This window comes from Alternaria atra (assembly GCF_907166805.1).
Source record: "Alternaria atra isolate CS162 genome assembly, contig: 23, whole genome shotgun sequence".
In the NCBI taxonomy this organism is placed as follows: domain Eukaryota; kingdom Fungi; phylum Ascomycota; class Dothideomycetes; order Pleosporales; family Pleosporaceae; genus Alternaria; species Alternaria atra.
This window is the reverse complement of record NW_025091321.1, coordinates 1,379,899-1,404,342: the sequence shown is the minus strand read 5'-3', so window position 1 is coordinate 1,404,342 and position 24,444 is coordinate 1,379,899. Positions and strand designations below refer to the sequence as shown.

General features: G+C 51.6%; 9 protein-coding genes across 9 annotated transcripts; 6 read left to right on the top strand and 3 right to left on the bottom strand.

Annotated features, from left to right (window-relative positions):
• Positions 1 to 437: 437 nt before the first annotated feature.
• ALTATR162_LOCUS4059 (uncharacterized protein) lies at positions 438 to 2,491 on the top strand (the record flags this gene model as incomplete). Its single annotated transcript, XM_043311669.1, has 4 exons — positions 438 to 747; positions 797 to 879; positions 935 to 2,350; positions 2,405 to 2,491. The coding sequence occupies 4 exons, from the start codon at positions 438 to 440 to the stop codon at positions 2,489 to 2,491; spliced, it is 1,896 nt and encodes a 631-aa protein (XP_043167604.1).
• A 482-nt stretch (positions 2,492 to 2,973) lies between these two features.
• ALTATR162_LOCUS4058 (uncharacterized protein) lies at positions 2,974 to 8,530 on the bottom strand (the record flags this gene model as incomplete). The annotated part of the gene is made up of 8 exons (XM_043311668.1): positions 2,974 to 4,403; positions 4,452 to 5,287; positions 5,335 to 5,774; positions 5,829 to 5,859; positions 6,796 to 7,346; positions 7,393 to 7,984; positions 8,033 to 8,344; positions 8,391 to 8,530. 8 exons carry the CDS (start codon positions 8,528 to 8,530, stop codon positions 2,974 to 2,976), a joined length of 4,332 nt encoding a protein of 1,443 aa, XP_043167603.1.
• A 539-nt stretch (positions 8,531 to 9,069) lies between these two features.
• Positions 9,070 to 9,838, top strand: ALTATR162_LOCUS4057 (uncharacterized protein; the record flags this gene model as incomplete). Its single annotated transcript, XM_043311667.1, has 3 exons — positions 9,070 to 9,180; positions 9,227 to 9,699; positions 9,757 to 9,838. The coding sequence occupies 3 exons, from the start codon at positions 9,070 to 9,072 to the stop codon at positions 9,836 to 9,838; spliced, it is 666 nt and encodes a 221-aa protein (XP_043167602.1).
• Positions 9,839 to 10,015: 177 nt separating this feature from the next.
• ALTATR162_LOCUS4056 (uncharacterized protein) lies at positions 10,016 to 10,625 on the bottom strand (the record flags this gene model as incomplete). The annotated part of the gene is made up of 2 exons (XM_043311666.1): positions 10,016 to 10,503; positions 10,565 to 10,625. The coding sequence occupies 2 exons, from the start codon at positions 10,623 to 10,625 to the stop codon at positions 10,016 to 10,018; spliced, it is 549 nt and encodes a 182-aa protein (XP_043167601.1).
• A 1,477-nt stretch (positions 10,626 to 12,102) lies between these two features.
• Positions 12,103 to 15,027, top strand: ALTATR162_LOCUS4055 (chitin synthase I; the record flags this gene model as incomplete). Its single annotated transcript, XM_043311665.1, has 3 exons — positions 12,103 to 12,294; positions 12,392 to 14,944; positions 15,013 to 15,027. 3 exons carry the CDS (start codon positions 12,103 to 12,105, stop codon positions 15,025 to 15,027), a joined length of 2,760 nt encoding a protein of 919 aa, XP_043167600.1.
• An 838-nt stretch (positions 15,028 to 15,865) lies between these two features.
• On the top strand, positions 15,866 to 17,357 carry ALTATR162_LOCUS4054 (uncharacterized protein; the record flags this gene model as incomplete). Its single annotated transcript, XM_043311664.1, has 5 exons — positions 15,866 to 15,893; positions 15,943 to 16,015; positions 16,070 to 16,934; positions 16,986 to 17,189; positions 17,244 to 17,357. The coding sequence occupies 5 exons, from the start codon at positions 15,866 to 15,868 to the stop codon at positions 17,355 to 17,357; spliced, it is 1,284 nt and encodes a 427-aa protein (XP_043167599.1).
• Positions 17,358 to 17,989: 632 nt separating this feature from the next.
• On the bottom strand, positions 17,990 to 19,441 carry ALTATR162_LOCUS4053 (uncharacterized protein; the record flags this gene model as incomplete). The annotated part of the gene is made up of 6 exons (XM_043311663.1): positions 17,990 to 18,380; positions 18,458 to 18,547; positions 18,599 to 18,716; positions 18,766 to 18,900; positions 18,954 to 19,194; positions 19,253 to 19,441. 6 exons carry the CDS (start codon positions 19,439 to 19,441, stop codon positions 17,990 to 17,992), a joined length of 1,164 nt encoding a protein of 387 aa, XP_043167598.1.
• Positions 19,442 to 20,938: 1,497 nt separating this feature from the next.
• On the top strand, positions 20,939 to 22,268 carry ALTATR162_LOCUS4052 (uncharacterized protein; the record flags this gene model as incomplete). Its single annotated transcript, XM_043311662.1, has 4 exons — positions 20,939 to 21,132; positions 21,184 to 21,615; positions 21,677 to 21,798; positions 21,967 to 22,268. The coding sequence occupies 4 exons, from the start codon at positions 20,939 to 20,941 to the stop codon at positions 22,266 to 22,268; spliced, it is 1,050 nt and encodes a 349-aa protein (XP_043167597.1).
• Positions 22,269 to 22,535: 267 nt separating this feature from the next.
• Positions 22,536 to 23,690, top strand: ALTATR162_LOCUS4051 (uncharacterized protein; the record flags this gene model as incomplete). The annotated part of the gene is made up of 1 exon (XM_043311661.1): positions 22,536 to 23,690. The coding sequence occupies one exon, from the start codon at positions 22,536 to 22,538 to the stop codon at positions 23,688 to 23,690; it is 1,155 nt and encodes a 384-aa protein (XP_043167596.1).
• Positions 23,691 to 24,444: the final 754 nt, after the last annotated feature.

Here is a 24,444-nt window from a genome sequence, read left to right as displayed (position 1 = left end):
ACAGGCGTTACTAAAGTCCTGAACAAAGAGGACCGTGAGACGGTCTGATTTATCGGGTCAAGGACAAAACCTGATGGTGTCTCGCCTTCAAGCATGGGACTGAGAACTGAGTCGAACAAAGGTAAAAACAGATCATACCGCGCGAAGGAGCCCGGTATTTCTTAGCTGCTGTGTCATTTTACAATACTCGTGTTGAGAAAGGCTGAAAGGCAGTGAAAGTCAGAGGCAAGGTGGGTCGTTGAAACGGTGTTGTTCGCTGATGACGTTTCGCGCGGGCCGCCCGAGCCACATGAGGAGCGCTCACGTCGTTGCACATCAAAGCTTGCCCTAGCCCAAATTTCTGCGACTCAACACACATCCGCCCAACGCCATTGAGCACTACGATATCGGGCTCTCTACACCTCCATCTACCTAATATACCCTCGAATACACCGGCCATGGCGCCCGTGAATGCACCTGCACCGCAGGGCCCAGGGCCTTTCCCTGTACAGATTCCCGTCGACACCAACAACTCGCTATGGGACCGATTGTCGAATTGGGCTTCGGAGAACAAGGGAGTCGTTTACACGATTGCGGGCATAACGCTGGTCGTGGGTGCTGGTGGTGCTGTCTACTACTTCTCAAATGATTCAAGAGATAGCGCGGCAGACACGGCGGCGACAAAGCGCAAGAGGCAACGCGAGCGCAAGCGCGCAAAGGAGAGGGCTGAGAAGGACTCAGCGCCTGACAAGGCATCTGCAGAGTCTGGTAGGTGGATGCACAACTCTAACAAGGCCATAGACTGATTAGGTAATAGAGAAGAAGGCATCTGTAGCGGAAACAACGGAAGACCAGCTCCCAGAGGTTGACGAGAACAGCGTGGGAGCATTATCAGACGAGGTGCGACATCTTCTCAACATCACCACTTTGACCTCTCAGTGCTAACGAGTCGCAGGACCGTAAAGACTATGCTGCAAAACTCAAGGCTGCAGGCAACAAGGCCTACGGCTCCAAGGACTACAACCGTGCCATCGACCTGTACGGCAAGGCCATCCTTTGCAAGCAAGATCCCGTCTTCTACTCGAACCGCGCCGCATGCTACAATGCCATGTCTGAGTGGGACAAGGTCATCGAGGACACCACCGCCGCTATCAACCTTGACAACGAATACGTAAAGGCGCTTAACCGACGAGCAAACGCATACGAACAAGTCGAGCGCAACAGCGAAGCCCTTCTCGACTACACTGCGAGCTGCATCATCGATGGCTTCCGCAACGAGAGCAGCGCACAGAGCGTTGAGCGTCTGTTGAAGAAGGTCGCCGACGCCAAGGGCAAGGCCATTCTCGCTTCCAAGGAGAAGAAGCTGCCCAGCCCAACTTTCGTCACAAACTACCTCCAGAGCTTCCGACCGAAGCCAACACCAGAGGGCCTCGAAGACGATGCTGAACTTGATGAGGAAAGCGGAAAGGGTCAGCTGCGCAAGGGTCTGAAGGCCATGGCAACAAAGACCGGTGATGGATACACCGAGGCAGCAGCAGCTTTCGACCGCGCAGTCGAGCTTGGAGACCTTGGCGAGCACGAAGCGTTCGCGTATAACATGCGTGGAACCTTTAGTTACCTCAAGGGTGACAACGAGGACGCGCTCAAGGACATGGATAAGAGCATTGAGCTCCAGCCCACACTAACACAGAGCTTCATCAAGCGCGCCAGCATGCACTTGGAGCTTGCCAACCCAGAAGCCGCCGAAGCCGACTTTGCCGCCGCCCTCGAACAGAACTCCAGCGATCCCGACATCTTCTACCACCGCGCACAACTACATTTCATCAAGTCCGAGTTCGGTGAGGCCGCAAAGGACTACCAGAAGTCGATTGATCTCGACAAGGACTTCATCTTCTCGCACATCCAACTCGGTGTCACACAATACAAGATGGGTAGCATCGCCTCGTCAATGGCCACTTTCCGCCGCTGCATGAAGAACTTCTCCCAAGTACCCGACGTATACAACTACTACGGAGAGCTGCTCCTCGACCAACAAAAGTACCAGGAAGCTATCGAGAAGTTCGACACTGCTGTTGAGATGGAGAAGACCAGCAAGCCCCTCGGCATGAATGTCCTACCCCTCATCAACAAGGCGCTCGCGCTTTTCCAATGGAAGAACGACTTCGACGATGCTGAGAAGCTGTGCGAGAAGGCGCTCATCATCGATCCAGAATGCGACATTGCTGTTGCGACCATGGCACAGCTGCTGTTGCAACAAGGGAAGGTCACAGAGGCGCTCAAGTACTTTGAGCGTGCGGCCGAGCTGTCGAGGACAGAAGGCGAGATTGTCAATGCTCTTAGCTACGCTGAGGCAACCAGGACACAACTTGAGGTATGTCACAAAATACAAATGTCCAAACGAACCAGTACTAATTTCTTCCTCTAGGTACAAGAAAAATACCCCAAGCTCGCCTCAAGACTAGGTGCCATGGGCGCCGCTGCTGGTGGCTTCGGCGCAGGTGGCATGCGATAAATTGCCAGTGTTCGAATCATGATACACCCTTTCTCCATCCTATCTACGCCACTTTACACTGTTTTCTCTCTGCTCCAAGCGGCTTGCTTCTACGCTCTTCTCACCCCTTTGTTCCAAAATGTGTATTTAGTATAGGCAGTTGCGTGAACGCAGAGGTTGGAAAGATGACCAAAGTTTGGGGAAATGGAATGCACGATCGAGTAAAAAAAGGGCGTTGTCAGTGCGATATCTCTCCTGCTCATGGTTTTGTTATGTATAGTTGTAAATGTATGAATGGTTGATGACGATGTAAGAGTGGAGTTGTGATCTAGAAAGATGTATTGGGCGTATTATATTACACTGGTATCAAAGCCTCATCGTACATTTGCCTCTATACGCGATCCAGACGTTTGCATACCCGTGCTATGCATATCGCATTGTTTCTCTGCCCCAACAAAGCCCGATTCAACAGCGCCAAGTCCATCCTTCTCATGACAAGACGATTACTCCCCGCTCAGCTGCAGAATGAGCGTACTAGCGACATCCAAGAAAGGAAATGGACTAGTGACAATCTTCTCTCCCTCTTGCCTTCCAGCACCAACAAGCTCCGTCCGCTCTCGGAGGATATCCGTACCTCCCTCGCGGAGCTTATTCGCCAGATCCTCTGGCAGTGGTTCGCCTTCGCCCAGTCTGCGCCAAACACCTTGTTCGTCGTCCCAGCCATCTTGGTGCGGGTTTGAATGACTGGAGGATAGTGTGAGAGAAGGAGACGCTTTGATTTCGCGAACCAGGTTAGATACGAGACGTTCGTAGCCTGCGCATTTGAAGTCTACAACAAAGAAGTCGCGGTCGATACTGTACAGTTGAATGGACATGTAGATGTAGACTGCCTCGTCAGGGTCAGGGTGCCCGTCGCTAATCGAAGCCGCGCGAGAAGCTGCACGCTCAGATGGAGTCATGCCATCTACACCGTGACTGTTACTGGATATGCTCGCGTTGGTCGAACTACGCCTGCGAAGACCTGAGGGGTCGTTGGCGAGATCGACGCGCGACGAGTGCGTGGAAGAGGGATGTGCGACACCAGGAGGGAACATGCCCTCTTTGCGAAAGCGGGCATTGATTACCCATGGGTCTTCTGGGACATGGTAGCCCCAGTCGTTGGTGTGATTGTAATGCCTCTTTTGCCGACCTCGTGTCTCCTGCTCATTTGCGTCTTTGTTACGTACAGAGAGCGGCTCCCGATGTGGCGAATTCACCCTAGCTCCTTGGTCTTCGTGCGACGAGTGCGATGATATCGAATCTTGCGACTGGCTTCGCGATTTTGGCGGCGAGCGATCATCAGGAGTTCGGGAAGTACTGCGACTGCGGGATCCGCTTCTGCCACCTGCTCTACGTATCTTGGGTACTTCCCAATCTGCACCCATAGCTTTCAGAGCTTTGAAAATGGCAAGCATAGCCTCCGCAGGCTGGTTCCTCGATCTTATGCCGAACTGCCACTTGGTCGCTCGTGGCTTCTTAGCTGGCAGACTCGTCATTGGCTCAGGTTTATTTCTCCCTGCTTCTGGCATGGTGCGGAAATTCGGCTTTAACCTTCTGGCTGAGATCTGTCGTTGTTCTTCAGTTTGTTCTGGGGTCGGTGGGAGACCATCATGTTCTTGGACTTTGTTGAGCGGTCTCGGATGACCTTTCATATAGGCTTTATGATATTCCGTGAGACTGCTTGGCAGGATAGCTACTGTGCTGACGGGACTTCGAACGTTCGCAAGTTGGCTACTAGCGTTGGAGCCTTGACGTGCTCGTTCGTGTTCCGAGTTAGACGGGGGTATGAACTGTGGACGAGAAGCAGCATTCAAAGACTGAGGCCTGAATTTGTCCATATGACTGTCGTGAGTGGGAGGCGACATGTGGTCCCATTCAGGGCCCGTCAATAATGCTAGAAAGATTGTCAGCGACATACGTGTTTGGGTAATGTTTGGCTTACGGTTCTTCCGCATCATCTCATTCTCCCGAACAATCAAGTAAGCATCCTTTATCGCGCTAGGCTCATCGCGTGCCAACGCGTCTTGCACATCATGCTTTGCATAACCCATAGTCTTGCCAAGCTTCGAGACAACGTTCTCGTGTAGCGCCTGTACGCGAGGAGCATCTGCCAACGGTGCAAGCGCCTTGGGATCTATTGCCTTGTTCGGATCCGCCCCGCTGTCGAAGAAGTCTTGGGCAGGCGGCTCAAGATACGCGGGCAGATCTTTGGTGAACCAGGGGTCTATTCGAAGTTCTGGGATTGTGATGCGGTGTACGGGGTTGACCATCAACATCTTCCTGATCAAGGACGTGGCGCCAGGAGATAGATAGCTTGGTGTGCTGTATTGTCCAGCGGCGATCTTCTTAAACAGGGTAGGAATGTATTCGTCGTCGAAGGGTAGTCTGCCTACTAGGAGAACGTAGAGGATGACACCGCAACTCCAGACGTCGACTTCTGGACCCGCATACAGCTTCCCTGATATGACTTCGGGTGCGGCATAATTTGGACTACCGCAGCTTGTTTTGAGAAAGTTGCCGTCTGTCATGATGTTACTGAGTCCAAAGTCGGCGATTTTGACGTTGCTGTCGTCATCGAGCAGGAGGTTCTCTGGCTTGAGATCTCGGTGGACGATCTTGTGTCTGTGGCAGTATTCGACGGCGCATACGATCTGCTGGAAGAACTTGCGCGCCTGGGCTTCCTGCAGCTTCCCATGGTTGACGATGTAGTCGAACAGTTCACCACCGGCGTATTCGAGGACCATGATAATCTCCGTCGGCGTCGTTATAACTGTGTAGCTGCGGTGGGTCAGTATAAGAATCTCAGGGATATGCAAACAACCCACAGCTTGATGATGTGCGGATGCCGCAACAGCTGCAAGTACTGAATCTCGCGCTCTATCCTGCCTGCCATGTCTCTTGTGACCAGTCTCTTGCGGTTTATAATCTTGAGAGCCACCTTCTGGCCGCTGACCTGGTGTGTCGCCAGTTTGACTTTACCAAACGAGCCCTCACCCAGTGTCCTGACTATGGTATACTGTCCAAGTCGCTGGTTTGCCTTGGAGTCCTTGCTCCTACTCTCCTGTACAGCTGTAGGGAGCGCAGCGGGCGGCGCGACGGCATGGTCCTGGACCTTGGCGGTGCTTGCTGCGCCGGCTCCTCGCCGTTGGGCGGGCATGGAGATGGAGAGCTCCTCGAGGTCTTCATTATCGATTGCGGCAGACATGATGCGTGTGGTATAACTAGAACGACGGGTGTGTAGTGGGGCTTGTCGTCCTTGGGAGCACTGGCGGAAGCTTTAGCCGGGGTCGTAGCTGCTGAGAGTCTGCGGGGACTATACATGGAGTGTTAGCAGGTATGCCGATGCAGGGCTGAGCCAGTCAAGCGGGTGGTTCCAAAAGCATGTGAAGATCGACGCGATTGTTGAGAAACCTCATTTCCCGCCCGTGCAACCGTGTCTGGTGTTGTGAGAGGGAAGGGACACCTACGTCACGCCTGTCTGTTTCTTTACAGCGGGGCGCGCAAGCCGTGGTTCTGGGGCTCTGTGCTGCGAGTATACCGCGCTTGGCTCACTGCCCCGCTACTACGCTGCGAGGGCCACCATCAAATGTGCTGGGGAGGCGAGGGAAAGGGTCTGTAGAATAACTCCCGGGAGCGTGTGCTTGCAGCGGTTGTGTATGACTGATTGGTGCGAGGTTGCAGAGTCGATGACACGGTTTAGTCGATTGTCAGATGATGGACTGCAGTGGATGGACAGCTGTAGTGGGGCGCGCTCCTAATGAGACACGGAGTGCTTTGGAGGTCGAGGGCAGAGGTTGCGAGGATTTCTACGCGAGGCAAAGCGCCGGAAGCGGAGCAGGGTGAAGAAAAAGATGGAGTTATGGGGAAGCAGGCTAGGCGCAAAGTGACGAAGCTTGGGGTATCGTGAAGCCCCTCTTGGCTCTGCCTGCGAGTTGAACAACCGCTGCTCCGGCGTCGGTCGGCTATCGCTATCAGTCACACCTGCGAGGGCAATCGCAATGACACAAGCAAACGGGCTAACTAATCAGAACAGTGTCCTGTTTTTTTGTGATACTTGTATATCTTGCGTCACAGCAGTCCGCAGCAACACTGCCAGCTCAGGCATGTTGACTTGCATCAAGAAGAGTTGGCTCCCGCCTCCACGCGAGTGCTCCACGTCCTCGTGACTCTCTGCCCCATGGGCAATTCGAGAAACCCATCCCAACCAATACCTTCTCCATGACTGCGACTTTGCCAATCACCGCCTGCAGCTCCGTTCTCCACCCGTTCTTCATCGGAAACAAAACATTCGTCCCAGACCCCTCTGCTGAACCTCGCGCCGTGCAGCACCATCCACGTATGCAGCCTCGCCCTCGCTAGTCGAGCTTGCACTACTAATCTGTTTGCCCTTGTTGTCACCGAATACCTTCAGTAAGACGACCATGCTTCCCGCGCTCAGTATACTGGCACATAGAATGGCGATCATGACGAAGTTGCTGTTGCGGTACTTGTGCGGACCATCCTTGGCATCTTCGGGCCACCCAGAGTATAGTGCGTAGGTTGTCAAAATACTTCCCAGGTTACCAAGTCCAGACACGAGTGCGCTAGCTGCTGCTACACCCACCTCTCCGTGGCGGGGCTGGAAGATCTCGTTGGACCAGGCCATGCAGATGGGCACCGTCGGCCCCAGCCCGAAGCCAATAAGTAGAACGCCACCGTAACGCGACCAGTTTTTGGCGAATGTGGCGATCAAAAGACCTGCAATCTGTATCACAACGGCGCCGCTGAAGAAAGCAGGACGGTGGTGGTGGAAACGATCCGAGATTGGCGTCACGAGTAGAATAGCAATGAGATCCATCTGCTACAATTAGCTCAACTCACACAACACAACTCCAGCTACTCACAATCCAGATGGGCGCCGAGAGCAAACTGAGCTGGATACCTGTGAGGCTCGGGTTGATTCCACGGATGATAACGGTCGCGTAAGCTTGTGTTCCGTTGCCTACTCCCACTACACCAAAATACATGATGACAAGCGGGTAGATCCTCCAGTCGATTACGACGTGCCAGAGGTCTTTCATGTTCCATAACTTGCGGCTGTAGACGCGAGTCAAGTCTTCGTAATGAATGCGCGCGTCTTCGCCTTCGAGGGCCGGTTTGCCTTGTGGTAGCCATCTCGCCAACCCAGTTCGCTTACGGACTTCACCTGGGGGTAGTGGTCTGTCGGGAAGCCACCAAAGTAGCGATATGCCGACGATGAAGCCGATGATACCATACAACAGGAACATCCACTGGAATCCAACTAGGCCACCTACTCCGTCCATCTTCTGGAAACCAGCTGAAACCAGACCTACGACCGCCGCAGACATTTGAGATGCTGTGAAGTAGCGCCCAATACGCTTACCGGTGCGGGAGGGGGGGTAGAAGAGAGTCAGATAGTACGACATACCAGGCCACATGCCGGCAATAACGATACCCAGTAGCAGTCGGAGAAGGCTGAGTTTGTGTTAGTCCGTGGATAGGATACACATCATGAGCACCTACTAGAGGTTCCAAGCAGCGTTCATAGCAGTTAAGCACATGCCAATGATGCCAACACAGGTGACGATGCGACTCATCCAGGCGTGCGGGCTGACCCTCGACATGATGAGATTGGAAGGAAGGTCAAAGATGACATAGCAAACGTAGAACAACGCCAGACCAGTAGAGACCTGTTTCGGTGTTATGTTGAGCACTGATCCAAGATCGTGGCCTTCCGCTAGATTCATAGTCTGAGCAAGTCCAATGTTGGAGCGAATCGCCGAGCATAAGAAGTAGAGAACCCAGAATGCTGGAAGTATCCGGCGATCGAGCTTGCTGAGTGGCTGTCAGTATGATTCGGAGAGCTATTAGAACAACTTACGAATACACCCTTTCGATCCTGTCGATATCAATCATCTCAGGTCCAACCTCAACATCCTGGTGCAGCCCTGTCTGTTTCGCATCACTCGTCTCCCCGACCCTCTTCTCGATAGGAGCTATCTCCACAGCGTCCGGAGCCATATTGAAGGACTGAGACAACACAGGAAAGATGATGAGTCGAAGGTGGAAAGAGTTCACAACGAAGCACCTTCCCTACTTACTTAAGCCGACGCACCGTTCGGCTCTCCCTCCACTAACTGCGTCCGCACTCCCATTCGCCAAAGCGAACATTTTGCATGGCTAGTGGGGTAGCGCCAGCAGTGGTTTGGGGAATGATCATGGCCGGCGGCCGAGACTTCAGTTACAACTAGGTGTGATTTTCCAAAGGTCCACGCGGGATAGCGGCACTATCTAGGACTCATAGCAAATTTGTTGAAGCTATCCCGGATATGTGGTAATAGATAATCGCGGTGGCTGGGGGTAGTGCTTTATCGCGAGACTAGGACAGGAGGAGCAACGGGCGACTTGATCTGCCGCTAGTGCGGACTTCCGAGTCCTCGTCATTGTAATGGAGCATCTGTGCATCTGAGCACAAGGTTTCGGTCTCACTTCCAGCAACGATAGTAAACCAACATCATACCTTGGAATTGCATATACTCATGTGTCCCGTACTTTATCAGATGTTAGCGAACACATTTGTGCGTTCTGCGCGCCGTATACGTCCTTCTGCGCAAACACTTCGTCTCAGAGGCGCGAGAAATGCTTCGACACTACCAGAGAACCCGCATATCGTATGTTACTCTCGCATTCAGAATGGCAACTGCTTACCCGGTTCAGTACGTACATAAAGATCCGTTCGATCCGAGCAAGCGATTGCTATCACTACTGCCCACGGAACCTCCAACTCCACAACTCGCCATAGGCACATGCACCGCTCTCCCACCAACACCACAGAACTTCACCGAGAACCCGCAGTTCCTTCCCATACTATCCTCTGTCTTCGCCACACATGCCACCTCAGACCCATATGTACAATCGCAAGCAGCCGTCTACGCGTCGCCAGGCGGCTCCAACCTCTCACAGCCGAACGATGGCGCAGGCGGCGCGAACCACCAAGGCGGCATGGGAGGTGCAGGTCATGGAGGTTGGATACACATTAGTGATCTGAGGAACCCACCAGACTATGGGCGCATTGCGTGGCCAGAGGACATCTTCGGCAGTGTGGAAGTTGATGGCAATGGTCACTTTAGTGGAGGTGATGGAGGCTGGCAAAACAGCGGCACGTATCGGGTTGTGACGAGAGAGGGAATGTGAGTATATTGCTTGGGAAGCTGGAAGGATTGAGCGTAGGGCTGACATTTGCGCAGTTTAGGATTGACCGACTTCATGCGAGGAAAGATGGTAGAGAAGCTACTGGATCTAGAGAGGCAGATTAAGCGGAACTCGTAACGGCACGACACGATGACGAATTATACCCCGGAGGAATCACGCGTTGTAATGAGGCTTATTAGGGTCTAATTGGAATTGTACATGCACTGTAGCCTATGGTACTCTATGGGGTATCTAAACACATAACCACTCCACACCCAAAATGGTCTTCCACTCTTGGTGACCTCATCTCCCCTCTCAGCTCAGCTCTCCCTTTTCGAGCCTCTCCAAAAACACCCTCCCAAACTTCTGGCACTGCTCATACGCAGCTTTAAACCCATCATCACCCCCATAATACGGATCCACAATCTCCTCGCCCTTCTCCCCACGCCTCCCCTTCCTCATCTTCCCCCCAAACTCACCAAACAGCATAACTCTACCCACGCCCTCCTCATCACCACCCCTCTTCTTAACCTCCCTCTGCCTCAACGCCTCCAAATCCTCTAGATTCTCATCATCCATAGCGAGTATGTAGTCAAACTTTTCGAAGTCGCTGCCAGGGGAGAACTTTCGTGCAGAGTGGCGATATGTGGTTATCTTATTGGCCTTTAGAGTGGCCATGGTGCGAGAATCGGGGCTCGAGCCGACATGGTAGGCACCGGTGCCGCAAGAGTCGATTGTTGAGATGAGCGGGTGGGAAGGCGTCGTGAGGGACTGGAAGACTCCTTCTGCCATTGTTGAACGGCCTGGTGGGAGAGGTTAGTCCGTCCTGTGGTGGGGGTATAGAAGGTGGAGGGGTGTGTTTACAGATGTTTCCTAGGCAGACGAATAAAACAGAGACGGGTTTGGGGGATTTGGAGTCGCCCATTGTAGCGATATGGGGGGTGTTCGGGTCGCGTGTGGGTAGGCTAGGTGGGTGTGAGGTTTCTTTGCGATTGAGTGTTGTGGAAATACGAGAATACAAGGGATCTAGGAAGATCTGAAAAGATCTGGGGACGGCGTATCGTCGGGATTTAGACTCTTCAGATAAAGCGATATTTTCGCGGCAAGTCTGACTACTTTCACTTGCAACAGGCTATACAATTCCACAGTATGAATCTTTGGAAGCGTAGACAATCATAATGTCATAAGAGTAATCAAACCAACATGCTGGCGCAAAATTCATGGTAAACAGTAGGTGTGCTCCGCCGCAGATGACGTGGGATCGACAGGTACTGCTCGCAGACATCAGACGCGACAATGGGCGATCGTCAATGCATTATGGTCTTAATGCGACTCAGGTATGATGCCCTGAGCCAAGGATTCATCTTTCTTTTGCTGCGTACTGGTAGGCACAAGCGGTATAATGTAAAGATCGACAAGTACCTGAGCCACTCTTGTACTGCCGCAACCACACCTCTACGTAAGTAAATGCACAGATGACTTGTCACTTCGGCTTTTGTGGGGTTTCCGGAGTCGTCCAGCTGCTGAAGCCGCATCTGCATGTGCCTGATGACTTGCCTGACGGTTTGCCTGATATCTCAGGTATAACATTGGGAAGATGACGAGAATGGTGGAAAGGGAAGGCCATGCCGTCTAGTCAATGTGTACGATCCAGTTGTCTATCAATAGCGATAAACTTCGGCATTTTTCGCAGCCGTTGATGATTAACGCCTTGACGGAAATAGACCTTGGAAGCTTCGTAATAGCAGGGCTGTGAAGTGTGGCGCACCCCACGATGATTGCGCAGCGAGTGCTTCCTTGGCAGCTGCTCAGGTGCACTTGAATGGATGAACCCTCCGGGAGCCAGTCTTCCGCGAGCTGAACTCAATCACACCGTCCTCATCTCTATAGACTTTGAGGCCCCAGTCGCGCAATTTCTGGAAGCCGGTTACTTGCGCTTTGGGTGTTACATCATTTGATCGCCCACGCGTACCCGCTCGTTGCTACAGTAAACAACCCCGGAGCGCTACCGACCCACCAAACGCACCAGACACACCTGAAACCCGGACATATACCAGTCGCTTTTCCCGCGACGCCTATACGACAGCATACAACAACAGTCGCACCTTTTGGCTTTTTTGCTGGGCATCCCCTTGTATTTGTGTTTGGGCCTGTTCATCCGCCCGTCGCATTGCCGCAGAAAGATTGAAGGCGCAGCATACGCTGGAAACAAACCAACATGTCATACAACCGACTAGGTGAGTAATGACTTGGCGGACTCGAGGCCGCATGGTAGAGGCCAGTCGATCTGGACACCTTCGCAAACCACCGATCAAGCCTTTCCTGCCACGAGGTGCCTCAGCTGTCAGTCGAACTAACCGTACTACATAGGCGCACCAGGCGGTAGCGACGACCCATACGAAATGGATCCACGAAGACAAGTTGGGCGGACTCCTTCGCCGGGTCAGCCTCTCCGTGGTTATCAACTAGAAGACCGCTATGCATCACCACACCAAGACCGCTATGCGTCACCGCAACCGTCAGGCATCCTGGAGATTCCCATGGGACCCAATCCAGCAGCAGCCTCCGGCGACCGCTTGCCATTACAACCAAGTGTATGTATTATACCTGAGAACACACTATGAACGATATCAATACTCCGGATCGTCCTGCCGCAGATTGAGGTATTCAGCCGACTAACACGCAAAACAGTACTCAGTAGAAAACATCCCATACGCTGCAGGCAACTATCACGACGATTATGACCCACGACCGCAACAGCACAACGCCGATTACTCTCTCGATCCCCAGGCGCATCACGATGCATACTACAATCAGCCTTACGACCCAACGCCGCATGACGAGAGCCCAGGCGCCGGATACGGTACACAACCGACGCATTACTGGCAAGATGAAGATATGAACAGACCCATGATACACGGAGCCAACTCTTACGGCCCAGATCCTCACGATACAGACGACATGGATCCCGAGAATCCATTCCACGATGAGCCTGCGCCCACACCCAGCCCAGCTCCAATTAAGCGATGGAAGACGGTCAAGGAAGTCCAATTGTTCAAGGGCAATTTGGTTCTCGATTGCCCAATCCCGCCGCGGTTACTGAACCAGGTCCCACATGCACAGCCCCCAGAGCGTGACGAATTTACTCATATGCGCTACTCAGCCGCCACATGCGACCCTGCAGACTTCGACGCCGAGCGCTTCACCTTACGTCAGAAGCTTTTCGCAAAGCCAAGGCATACTGAGCTGTTCATTGTTATTACCATGTATAATGAGGAGGATGAACTGTTTGCGCGGACGATGATTGGTGTCATCAAGAATATCGAGTACATGAACTCGCGAACCAATAGCAAGACGTGGGGCAAGGACGCGTGGAAGAAGATTGTAGTCTGCGTCGTCAGCGATGGTCGTGCCAAGATCAATCCGAGGACCCGCGCCGTACTAGCAGCGCTCGGTGTCTATCAGGATGGCATTGCCAAGCAGCAAGTCAATGGCAAGGATGTCACTGCACATATCTACGAGTACACCACACAGATGACGCTCGACATCAAGAAGGGCGTTGTCGGTGTCAAGAAGGGTAATACTCCAGTCCAGATGCTCTTCTGTTTGAAGGAGAAGAACCAGAAGAAGATCAACTCCCATCGATGGTTCTTCCAAGCATTCGGAGCTGTCTTGGATCCCAATGTCTGTGTGCTCATCGACGCTGGTACAAAGCCTGGCAAGGACTCTGTCTACCAGCTATGGAAGGCCTTCGACCTTGAACCCATGTGCGCAGGTGCTTGTGGTGAGATCAAAGCTATGTTGGTACATGGCAAGAAGCTCTTGAACCCGCTCGTTGCAACACAAAACTTCGAGTACAAGATGAGCAACATCCTCGATAAGCCTCTTGAATCTGCGTTTGGTTTCATCTCTGTGCTTCCTGGTGCCTTCTCCGCCTATCGCTACGTTGCGCTCCAGAACGACAAGACTGGACAAGGACCACTGGAGAAGTACTTTGCCGGTGAGAAGATGCACGGTGCCAACGCTGGTATCTTCACAGCCAATATGTACCTGGCTGAGGACCGTATCTTGTGTTTCGAGCTGGTCTCCAAGAGGAATTGCCACTGGATCCTGCAGTACGTCAAGTCTGCCACCGGAGAGACGGATGTACCGACCACCATGGCCGAATTTATCAGTCAACGTCGTCGTTGGTTGAACGGATCCTTCTTCGCTGCTGTCTACGCTCTGGCCCACTCTTTCGACATCTTCCGAAGTGATCACTCTTTCTTGCGCAAAACTATGTTTCTAGTTGAGTTTGTTTACCAAACTATCAGCATGATCTTCGCCTGGTTCGCTCTTGGTAACTTCTTCCTGGTCTTCCGCATTCTCACTGCCTCACTACAAAACGAACTCGGTACCGCGGGTAAAGTGCTCTTTATCGTCTTCGAGTGGCTCTACATTGCTGTGCTGATAACATGTTTCATATTATCGCTCGGTAATCGACCGCAGGGTTCCAACAAGTGGTACATGTCTATGGTCTACTTTTGGTGCATTATCATGGCTTATCTCATGTTCGCGTCCATTTTCATCACCGTTCGCTCCGTCCAGGGACAGATCGAAACCAACGGCGGCTTCAACGCGGCAGACCTGTTCAAGGATAGAATCTTTGCCACTCTGATCATATCACTACTATCGACGTACGTGATGTGGCTAGTGGTGTCCATCATCTTCCTGGATCCATGGCATATGTTCACGTCTTTCTTCCAATATCTGCTCATGACACCCACCTACATCAACATTCTTAACGTCTACGCCTTCTGCAATACGCATGACATCACCTGGGGTACCAAGGGAGACGACAAACCGGAGAAGCTTCCTTCAGTCACCACCAAGGCTGACGGTAAGGCGGACATTCAGGCGCCAACTGACGATGCCGATCTCAACACTCAGTACGAAACAGAGCTCCGTGTCTTCAGCGCCAAGTGGAAAGAAGAGAAGAAGGTGCCTTCAGCCAGCGAGAAACAGGAAGATTATTACAAGGGTTTCCGATCCGGTGTCGTGCTCTTTTGGATGTTCTGCAACTTGGGCCTGTCAGCCTTGGTTCTGCAGTCTGGTGGCCTAGAGCTCACCGTCAGTAGCCCCGACGAGGCTCAGAAGAAGCAGAACGACGCCGCCACCATTTACCTGGCCGTGGTTCTGTACAGTGTTGCTGGACTGGCCGCGTTCAGGTTCATCGGAGCTATGTGGTTCTTGGTGGTACGAATGGTAAGTAACACAACGAAGGGTTTTGGGCGCAACCAAACATATATGAAGCATATGCTAACCATGTACAGTTCCGTGGTGTATGATCGATCACGATCTTGACAGTCTGGAGTTTTTGGGTCATTGTTAGGCGTTCAGGTACCGAATTGGGTCATGGGTAGTGCCACGAAGGCATTCAGCATCTTCGTTGTGAGATTCAAGACATGATACCAGCTTCTGGGAAAGCACGCGATCTTGGTGTGCGGGATGAGTGTTTACGTATTTCATGTGCCAAATGCCTATTCAACGTTTACAAGAGCTTCGAGTCGTTCGTGTTTTTCATGTCCTCATGATTTCCTCGCCGCACCTGCGCTTTATGTTAAACTGTGTTATCGCTCTTGCTCTCGCTTTCATCCCAAAGCGGCCTTCATCATGTTATACTCTCAGATATCACCGCCCGCATCCTCTCTTACTACGCTCGGCAGCTTGCATAGCATACCATACGCGATATATCTGTCCCTGCCGATTCCGGTAGCGATCTCCAATTTCTACCTCACCTTCACCTGCGTCGTTATCGCTGAGCTTCAGCACGGGCCTACCGCCTGTCTACCATATACCAACAGAGCAGTCGCGCCCACAACACACTTTTCAAACCCGCTAATTTCCTACCTTGCATCTTCTCTCCTACAGTCGCTCTACCGGCCACATTCGTCTACTACTTGACTACGCTGATCGTCTCCTCGACGCTTCTTGCAGTCCGATTACGTTCCTGTCACTGAGCTCATTAAGGTTGGTCACTCCCGTCAAGCGACTAGTTCTCCTGCCAGTACTGTGACAACATTCCCACAATAACAGCGACAGCTCTACATGTATCGCATATGCTGACCGTGCTATCATCTAGACCTTCGAAACCGACCTCAACTTCACCGATCATCAACCGCAGCTATGAGCTGGGACACTGGTGCAACTGCAGGTATGCGACGTGCCGCGACTACCTCAAGCCTCTGTTGACATAACGATAGGCGGCGACTCTTGGGGAGGTGGTGGCGACGCTGGTGGAGGCGGAGGTGATGCTGGCGACGACGGTTGCCGCATGTAAGCAATTTCCTGCCTAACGACTATATTCCATGCCGCTGACAGACACAACAGCTGCAAGCAGACTGGCCACTTCGCCCGCGACTGCCCTGACAAACCTGAAGGCGGCGGCGGTCTCACTGGCGAGTGCTACAACTGCGGTCAAGTCGGTCACAACAAGTCAGACTGTACTAACGAGCGTGTCGAGCGAGCCTTCGATGGAACCTGCAAGCTCTGTGACCAGCAGGGTCACCGCGCTGTCGACTGCAAGTCCCGCCGCATTGTCGACTGGTCTGGCATCCCGGAGATGGACGCTGAGGCTGCCTGGATCGCTTTGATCGATGCTGCCAAAGAGAAGGACCTTGACGTCTTCCGCGTCTGCCTGAAGGCTTATGCTCGCGCTACCATGGAAGAGTTCAACCTTGCCGCCGTCGAGCAGGCTCTCCGTGAGGATGATCTTGCAATCTTCCTTATCGCCAAGCAGCAGGAGATCGCCCCCAACATGACCATCATCGACCTCATCGGTAACGCAGACTGCAAGTTTGTTTTGTCCGTTCAGCTCTCTGCCAAACCTCGCCGCGCCAAAATGGCACAAGGCTGGCCCGAGAACCCTGCTCAGAACCTGGAGCGCCTTACCTCCTGCGGCTACGTTCAGGACTGCGGTGTACCGCTGTGCGGCAATTGCGGTGAGCTTGGTCATATTCGCAAGCACTGCAAGCAAGAGCAAGCTGAGCGCGAGAACACCGTACCAGAGGTTCAGTGTGTCTACTGCCAAGAGGTCGGTCACCGTGCTCGTGACTGCCCCAAGGAGCGTGTCAACCCCTACGCCTGCAAGAACTGCAAGCAGGAGGGTCACAACGCTAAGGAGTGTCCCGAACCACGTTCTGCTGAAGGCGTCGAGTGCCGCAAATGCAACGAGACCGGTCACTTTTCCAAGGATGTGAGCAGTATGAATCCGTGAATCATTCTAGCACATACTGACTGTTGATAGTGTCCCAACGCTGCCGCTAGTGCTTGCCGCAACTGCGACTCCACAGAGCATATGGCCAAGGAATGCGATCAGCCTAAGAATCCAGACAAAGCTATCTGCCGCAACTGCGAAAAGACCGGTCACTTCTCTCGCGACTGTCCCGAACCCAAGGACTGGTCCAAGGTCAAATGCAACAACTGCAATGAGATGGGCCACACCATCAAGGTATGTCTGATACCACCAAGTTTCGTGCGAAGTGCTGTAGGCTAACTTTCACAGCGCTGCAAGCAGCCGGTCGCTGAGGACGGCGGAGATGCCGATGGTGGCGATACTACTGCTACTGCTGGAGGAGAGGCCTCTTGGGGTGGCGACACTGGCGGCGGCGGCTGGTAGACGGTTTCGAGAACTTCGAGAACTTCGAACGGGAGACCACGGTCTGAATGACCACAGAGGACTCATGCCAACATGCCTTTGGTAGCTGTCTGACTGTGTGGTAGCTTTGGCTGCCCAGATTTCTTCAACTACAAAATATCAACGATACTTCTTATCTAAATCTTCCATATCAGTGCTGGTCTCAACTGGCTACTTACCGCTGATACGAAAAAGTGCTCTAGATGTGTTCGCAATAGTTGCTGTTAGGGGCTCAGCGAAACATGACATGGTTTACACCTTTGCGGTGCTTTGTAGTGGAAAGCATGACTCAGGAACAAAGAGCCTCTTCAAAACCGGAAACCGCGATTATACATTGTCAAAGTCTAGACCCCGTATCTTAGCCCTCATCACATAACATAACTTTTCCCATGAAGTTCTACTTAGCTACTGCTAAAGGTAATGAAACCACGCGAGGAAGTGACTTGTGGAGTGTCATAAGAGCCAGGTTTAGCCACTGGCGTGCGGAGAATACGTTTGCGAGATACTATAGAAACAAGTATCTCATTTTTGTGCACAGTTTGTGAGCAGGTTACAGCACCCCAGTAATATCTCATGACCCATCACTGAGCATCACTGCTGCCTATTGCCTAAACTCATGTCTTGCTATCGTTGTCAACGCTTTCCACGACCACCTCCGTGGTACGTTTGATGCGCTTCGGATACTCGCCATCACCCTCAAGAATACGATCTTGACTTCCTACTCTATGCCCGTTCTGACTGTAGACAGTGTCCTTTCGATCCATTCCTGGCATGGAAAGCTTCTCGCGAATACTTTTTCGTTTCCCCATTTCAATACTCTCATCCGTGACTGTTGCTCTCGTCAGAAAACTAAGTTGTGGCTTGTACTTTCGGCCGCTGCCGATAGTTTCTACGTGCTGTTCGATGTCGTCGTATGCTCTGCGTTCGGGATCGACGGTTCGTTTCCTTGTCAAGGGCTTCAACGTTGGTATAGAAGCCGCGATGATGCCGACATTGAGCTGGAGACTGTAGAGTGTGACGTTAGCTGTGTGTATTCATGGTCTTTTCTTTTTTGTAGATATAGTGGAGACTTTGCAACTTACAAGCCAAAGACATTGAGATGTTTATTGAACATCTTGTCAGGGTCGCTTTTAACCTGATAGCTTGCTTTGACTATGCCCAAGGCGACAGCACTGGGATGGGGTCAGCGAATGTAAGAACTGGTTCTCGTTTGGCTGCTTAACATGTAACCAAGACTAAGTACACCGATCAATTTGACTCGGGTACCCCGCGACATTTGCAGACCCCATATGATGGGGATTGGTAGAGTGGCGAAACAAACATCTGTAAATATGTTCACAGCTGGTATATGTTTAGAAAAGATCTATTTTCTCATGTCGCTTGCGCTTACCAGTATTTGTGAGCGCGACCGGAACGAAGATTTCACGACTGTAGCAGGTACCTTCACCGGTCCAATCGGCCTCCATGGGAGTGCAATGCAGAAGGAATGAGAGCCATGCACCGATTGCGTACACGACGACGAAGCCTATTGTGCATGTCAGACCAGTGATAGGTTCATCTGTGAAGTGGAGGTTTTACCGATTAAAGCCCATAAAGAACGTGCATACCACTTCCAGAGATTGTTGTTTCTCAATCTCAGTAAGAAGAGAGCAATAGATATCTTGAGCAGTCCGAGAGCACCAATGGCTGAGAGTAGGCTTTGGTAAAATCCAATATGGTTGAAAATCACTTTGTCTTCTTTCGATACCGTCTTAGTATGTCGTCCGAGGCCATGGTAGCCTTGGAGAATAAAACAGATGTATCCACTCAAAGCAGCCAGCTGGTAACTGTTAAAATCGACGGAAAGAGTATGCCATGACAATTGGAGGCATACATACAACAGCTAACACCATTGCCACATCGTCTCTTCCGGGTGACCGCAGTAAGCCGATACGAACATAAAGGCGGAGGCCAACGCTAGTCAGTGCGAAAAAGTGGAAGACACCGGTCACAGCGAGGATTCGGACGAGGTTACTCTCCGCCGCCCACTGAGGATCCGTGGCGAGCTGGACAGAGGGCGAAGGCATAGTCACCTATCGCAAAGGCGACCAAAAGATGTGCAAAACAAACGGCAAGAGAGGGAGACGCAGACTATGAAGAGAAGGACCAGGTGCCTCACATAACAACGTTAGGAGACTCTTTATGAAACTTGACGACTTCCATATATGCGAATTCATTCATTATGTTCCAACAGCTTGGTGAGCTGTGCCACTTACTTGCTTGTAGCGATTGCCAAGCGCGGAAGAGTTTCCTTCGGACATACTATACATGTTGTAATCATCCCTTGATGTATCCCGTCTCTGAGCCTTCAGCAAGCTCCGGCATCACATGTGATAGGATTCCTTCGCTTCCACGGAGTTATTGCAATTGGGTGTGTGTGGCAGGTATTCGACGTTATGTCGAAGGAGTGACTTGAGCCCCTTTAGTCTCGCTTGTAGTTCTGGTTGAGAAAAGGATGATCGAATCCTTGGCGACGCGGCTATCACAAATGTAAACACGACATGAGTGAGAAGGTGCTCCAGAAGATTGTAAACATTGGCCTGTCTGTAGGTATGGGATGAGTCTAGCGACATCTTCGGTATGTCGCTGCAGCTCACCTCTCGTGTATCTACAGTGTCCTCCAGTGCGTTGTGATCTTTTTTTTTTATGAAATGTGTATTGTGTGTTGAACAACCGGCGGTTGTTTAGCAGTTCGGAGATTTGGCCGAGATAGCCTTAGTGACAATGATCCCTGCAGATACCATACTGGGCCCGCCCGTCCCGTCCCATGCGGAACCTCAGCCGTCGCCGCTGCATTCGACTCCCGCTCGCGCTCGGGGTCGGAACTAAGAACGCCTTCTGGGTCTACATCGTCCTTTGCTTACCAGTAACCTAGAGATTACTACCAGCTTAGCGCTCGAACGATACGAGAACTCCATAGCTGAATCGCCTTCCGCATTCTACAGGTACCATCCGAGATGCAAACGAAAATTTGCCGCTCCTGCGTGGCTGCGGCGTGGTCGGACTTCGAACGGCCCATCCACTACCCGGGAACCCCAAATTTCGGCATCTCATCAGGCATATTGCAGCAGGAAACATCTCTTTCTGAACTTATTTGCGACCAAGGGGAAATCATTGGCATACATAGATGCCCATAAACGCATACTCTTCGACCATGGCTTCTCTAAATCCGGTACATGAACTATATCAGCGTGATCGACAAGTTCATCTTCGGCAAGATCTTAGAGCCAGCCGTTGAGAGTCATGTCCGACATCTAGAATAGCATGGACCACATGCAGGCTGTTTGGGCCAGCAAGGGACGGCCCACTTCCAGTTACTTGCTGCATACGGTCCACTGCCACGAGTAGCAACCGTTGTTCGTGTAAGGCGGTCTAGTCGGATGCAAGTTCCCGACCCATGTCGCCGCATGCAGATGCAGATTAGTATAGGGCTGTGAAAACCCATATTAGACCATACACACGCACTCGTTGCTGGACAGCTATCGCGCAGCTCTTCACTTTCCTCGTTCAACCTCGCACATAAGATGCGTTTCTGCAGTCTTCCAGCCGCTATCCTGGCTTTGGCCAGCTTGGTGGAGTCCGCTGCGTTGCAGCCCCGTGATCTTCTTCAAGACCTTCAAGATCAAGCATTGGCGGTACTCAAAGAGGCGGAGACAAATGGTACGCTTGAGAGGAGAGCTAACTGCAACATCTTTAATGCGCCTGTCAGGCGAAACTGGTAAGTTATCTCCTGATGAAATTTCGACTTACCAGTGCTTAACACTTGCAGGGACTTCATGTCCGCAAAGGAGCGCAAAGCGTATAGCAGCGCTGTTAAGTGTATGTACACTTCGCCCTCCAAGTCTGACCCGGAATTGGTTCCTGGAGCTCGAACCCGATACGACGACTTCGTTGGACAGCACATCAACCAAACCAGATCCATCCACGGTACCGGTAACTTCTTGAGCTGGCATAGGTACTTTGTGCATACCTTCGAGAAGGCGTTGAGGGAAGAGTGCGGCTACACTGGCTACCAGCCGTACTGGAATTGGTTCAGTTACCAGGACGACCTGAGTAAATCTCCAGTCTTCGATGGTTCTGCTACAAGCATGGGTGGTGATGGCCATTACGTCAAGCACAATGGGAGCGTTGGTGGTGGTGGCAGAATTTTTATCCCATCTGGCAACGGTGGTGGCTGTATCAAAAGTGGTCCGTTCAAGGAGTAAGTCACTACCAATACTCTAGCTCTACGCGATTCGAGTTTTGTATGCTGAATATGCCAGTGTACAAATCAATCTTGGACCCGTAAGCCCAACAATGGACGGAGACAACGCGTCAGCGTCAGCACTCGCCTACAACCCACACTGCGGAAAGAAGATCTTAGCAGTTTCGCATCCAAGACCTGGTTTTCTTTCGAAAATTTATATAACATCACACTCGGTGCCGCATCTAAGGACATTTTGTCTTTCCAAAACGAGCTTCAAGGCCGTTTCACCGACGGTTTCCTCGGTTAGTAATGTCCCTGTACGAACTGCAGATGAGACAAATACTAACTTTGTACACTCACATTTAGGTCTTCACGCTTCCGGCCACTTTGCTATGGGTGGCGACAGTGGTGACTTCTACAGTAGTCCCAACGAACCCGTTTTCTTCATGCATCACGCGATGCTTGACAGAGTGTGGTGGATTTGGCAGGCGCTGCACCTCAATCAGGCCAAGTCTGTTATGGGATCACGTCTCTTGTCCGACCCTAATGGCCCGAGAACTACGCTGGAGGACATTATCGAGACGAATTGGTTGAACACTCCCAATGTCAAGATTGGCGACGTTATGAGCACGCTAAGTGGAGAGCCTCTGTGCTACATTTATTTGTAGTCTTATAGAGAAGGTGAAGAGTGGCTGTATATGATGTGAACGAATTCGATATTTAAAGTGTTTGGACTTGATGGAGCCAGTTTCTGCATTGTCGGTGTTTGCCTATGCTGGTTACCAATATGTACAAAGCGTCCACCAAATCAGAACGCATGATCTCCACTCCTGCTGCATGTGATTGGCTCGATCGTGGTCCGGTATCGACCCAACGCCATCGACCCGTACAGCCAGAGTATCCTGAACACCACTTTGTTTCTTTGAATTGGTAACATGACTCAACCAATTCCCATCGTCGGCGCAGGCCTTGGTGGGTTGACTCTTGGTCGTGCGCTTCTCCATCGTGGCATCCCTTCCATCCTCTTCGAAAAAGGAACGTCGAACCCTCGGTTCAACTATGCCATCACTCTCCATTCCACCGCATACCAGCCCCTTCTCAAGATACTTGATCTGGACGTCAACACGCTCAAGAGCCGTGTAGCTGTAGATACAGAGAGCGGTGGTACCGGATCAATCTCGCAGCTCACGAACCTAGCGACTCACAGTGGTTTATACGACACACAATCTTCCTTTCGCGCCAATAGGGCTAAGCTTGAACAACTCTTGCGCGAAGGTCTTGACATACGATGGAAAAATACACTAAAGGAAATCGAAAAAACTTCGCAAGGCTCTAAACTGCGATTCCAAAATAGCGAGTCATGTTTTGGAAACCTTGTCGTAGGTGCGGATGGCGTACACTCGGACGTGCGAAAATTACTATTGCCGTCCATAGCTCCAGATATCCTGCCATACGTCGCGTTTAACGGTAAAAGGAGGGTGGCTTTCAAGGACTTCGACAAATCATACTACCCGACAATGAACGGGTCGAACGTCGTTGAGATGAAGCGCAACGACGCCTTTCTTAGCATTAGTGTCAACGGCAAGAAGGAAGAAGAAGTGAGCATCAGCTGGATCTTCTCAAGACCTGTACGCGGACATGAGGATCCTCTGCATCGTCCTAATCGATCGAATGAAGACGCAAATAATATACCCGAAGAGCTATTTGCGGAGATTAGCGCTATGGGAGATCTCGAAGCTCCTTTCTCCAAGATTTTCGATACGGAAAAGATGCGCGATGATAGGATTCTCCATTGGCTAATGCGGACGACATCGGCATCACTATCGGAATTGCACGATCAACTAAACAAGAATAAAGTGTGCTTCATAGGCGATGCAGTCCATGCGGAACCTATTGTGGGAGGAAATGGGGCAAACGCGGCGATTATCGATGCGTTGACGCTTGCAGATGCCATTGGAAAAGAAGAATCAGATGGTATATCTTCGTGGTATATTGATCGACATACAGCTTGGAGTAAAGGAAAGGAGGGGAGCCAGCGGTGTATCGCGCGGATACACGAGCCCCCAAAATCACGAGTTGCAAGCCTTTAGAGCCAGACCTATAATGGTAGCAAAAGGACCGCCGCTTGCCATAGAGAAGCCCCAAGGTCTAGGGACTACTATAGTTCGACCATGGTGAATGTGAAACAGATCTCAAGAGCATGCATATGAAGTTCGCTATTGGTCCAGGAATCAGCTTTTCCGTACATGCTACTAGACTATTTCTTTTTTCTAGAACCACAGAAGTGAATAGAGTTCAAGCTAAGACTACACATAAGTCCAAGAGAAACTTCCGACACACCCTAGCCGCCGTCAAACCAGATTTGTGCCACACCACTCACACCCGCTTTGCCAAGCGAAATACCCGCTGCCACAGCGACCAAAATAGTACGAACCACTCCCCGATCTAGCAATCATCCAATCAGTCGGTCTATTTTATTTCCAGATATCATGGGTAACGGAAGGGCTTACAGGGCTGGGCGAAGGGTTCATGTCATGTATTGGAGTAAGGCTTTCTTGGAATCGAGATGGAAAAGACCCATGAGATACATGACGGCTTGAGAGGAGGTCGGTAGTGTTTCTTGTTAGCTCATAGGCAGTGTGGTAGGCGAATGAGAGGTTGTTAGTATCTCGAGCCTGTTGGACTGGACGTAATAGCGCAAGCAGCCTTGCGCGCCTTACTGCGGCATATACGGCGAGGTTCGCATGTTGGCTGACATGTCGTACCGCAATGTGATCGGTGGATCAAGTACCTGTCGTGGCACTTGATCCGCATAAGCGGTTCATGTTGGTCAAATGGTAGTTG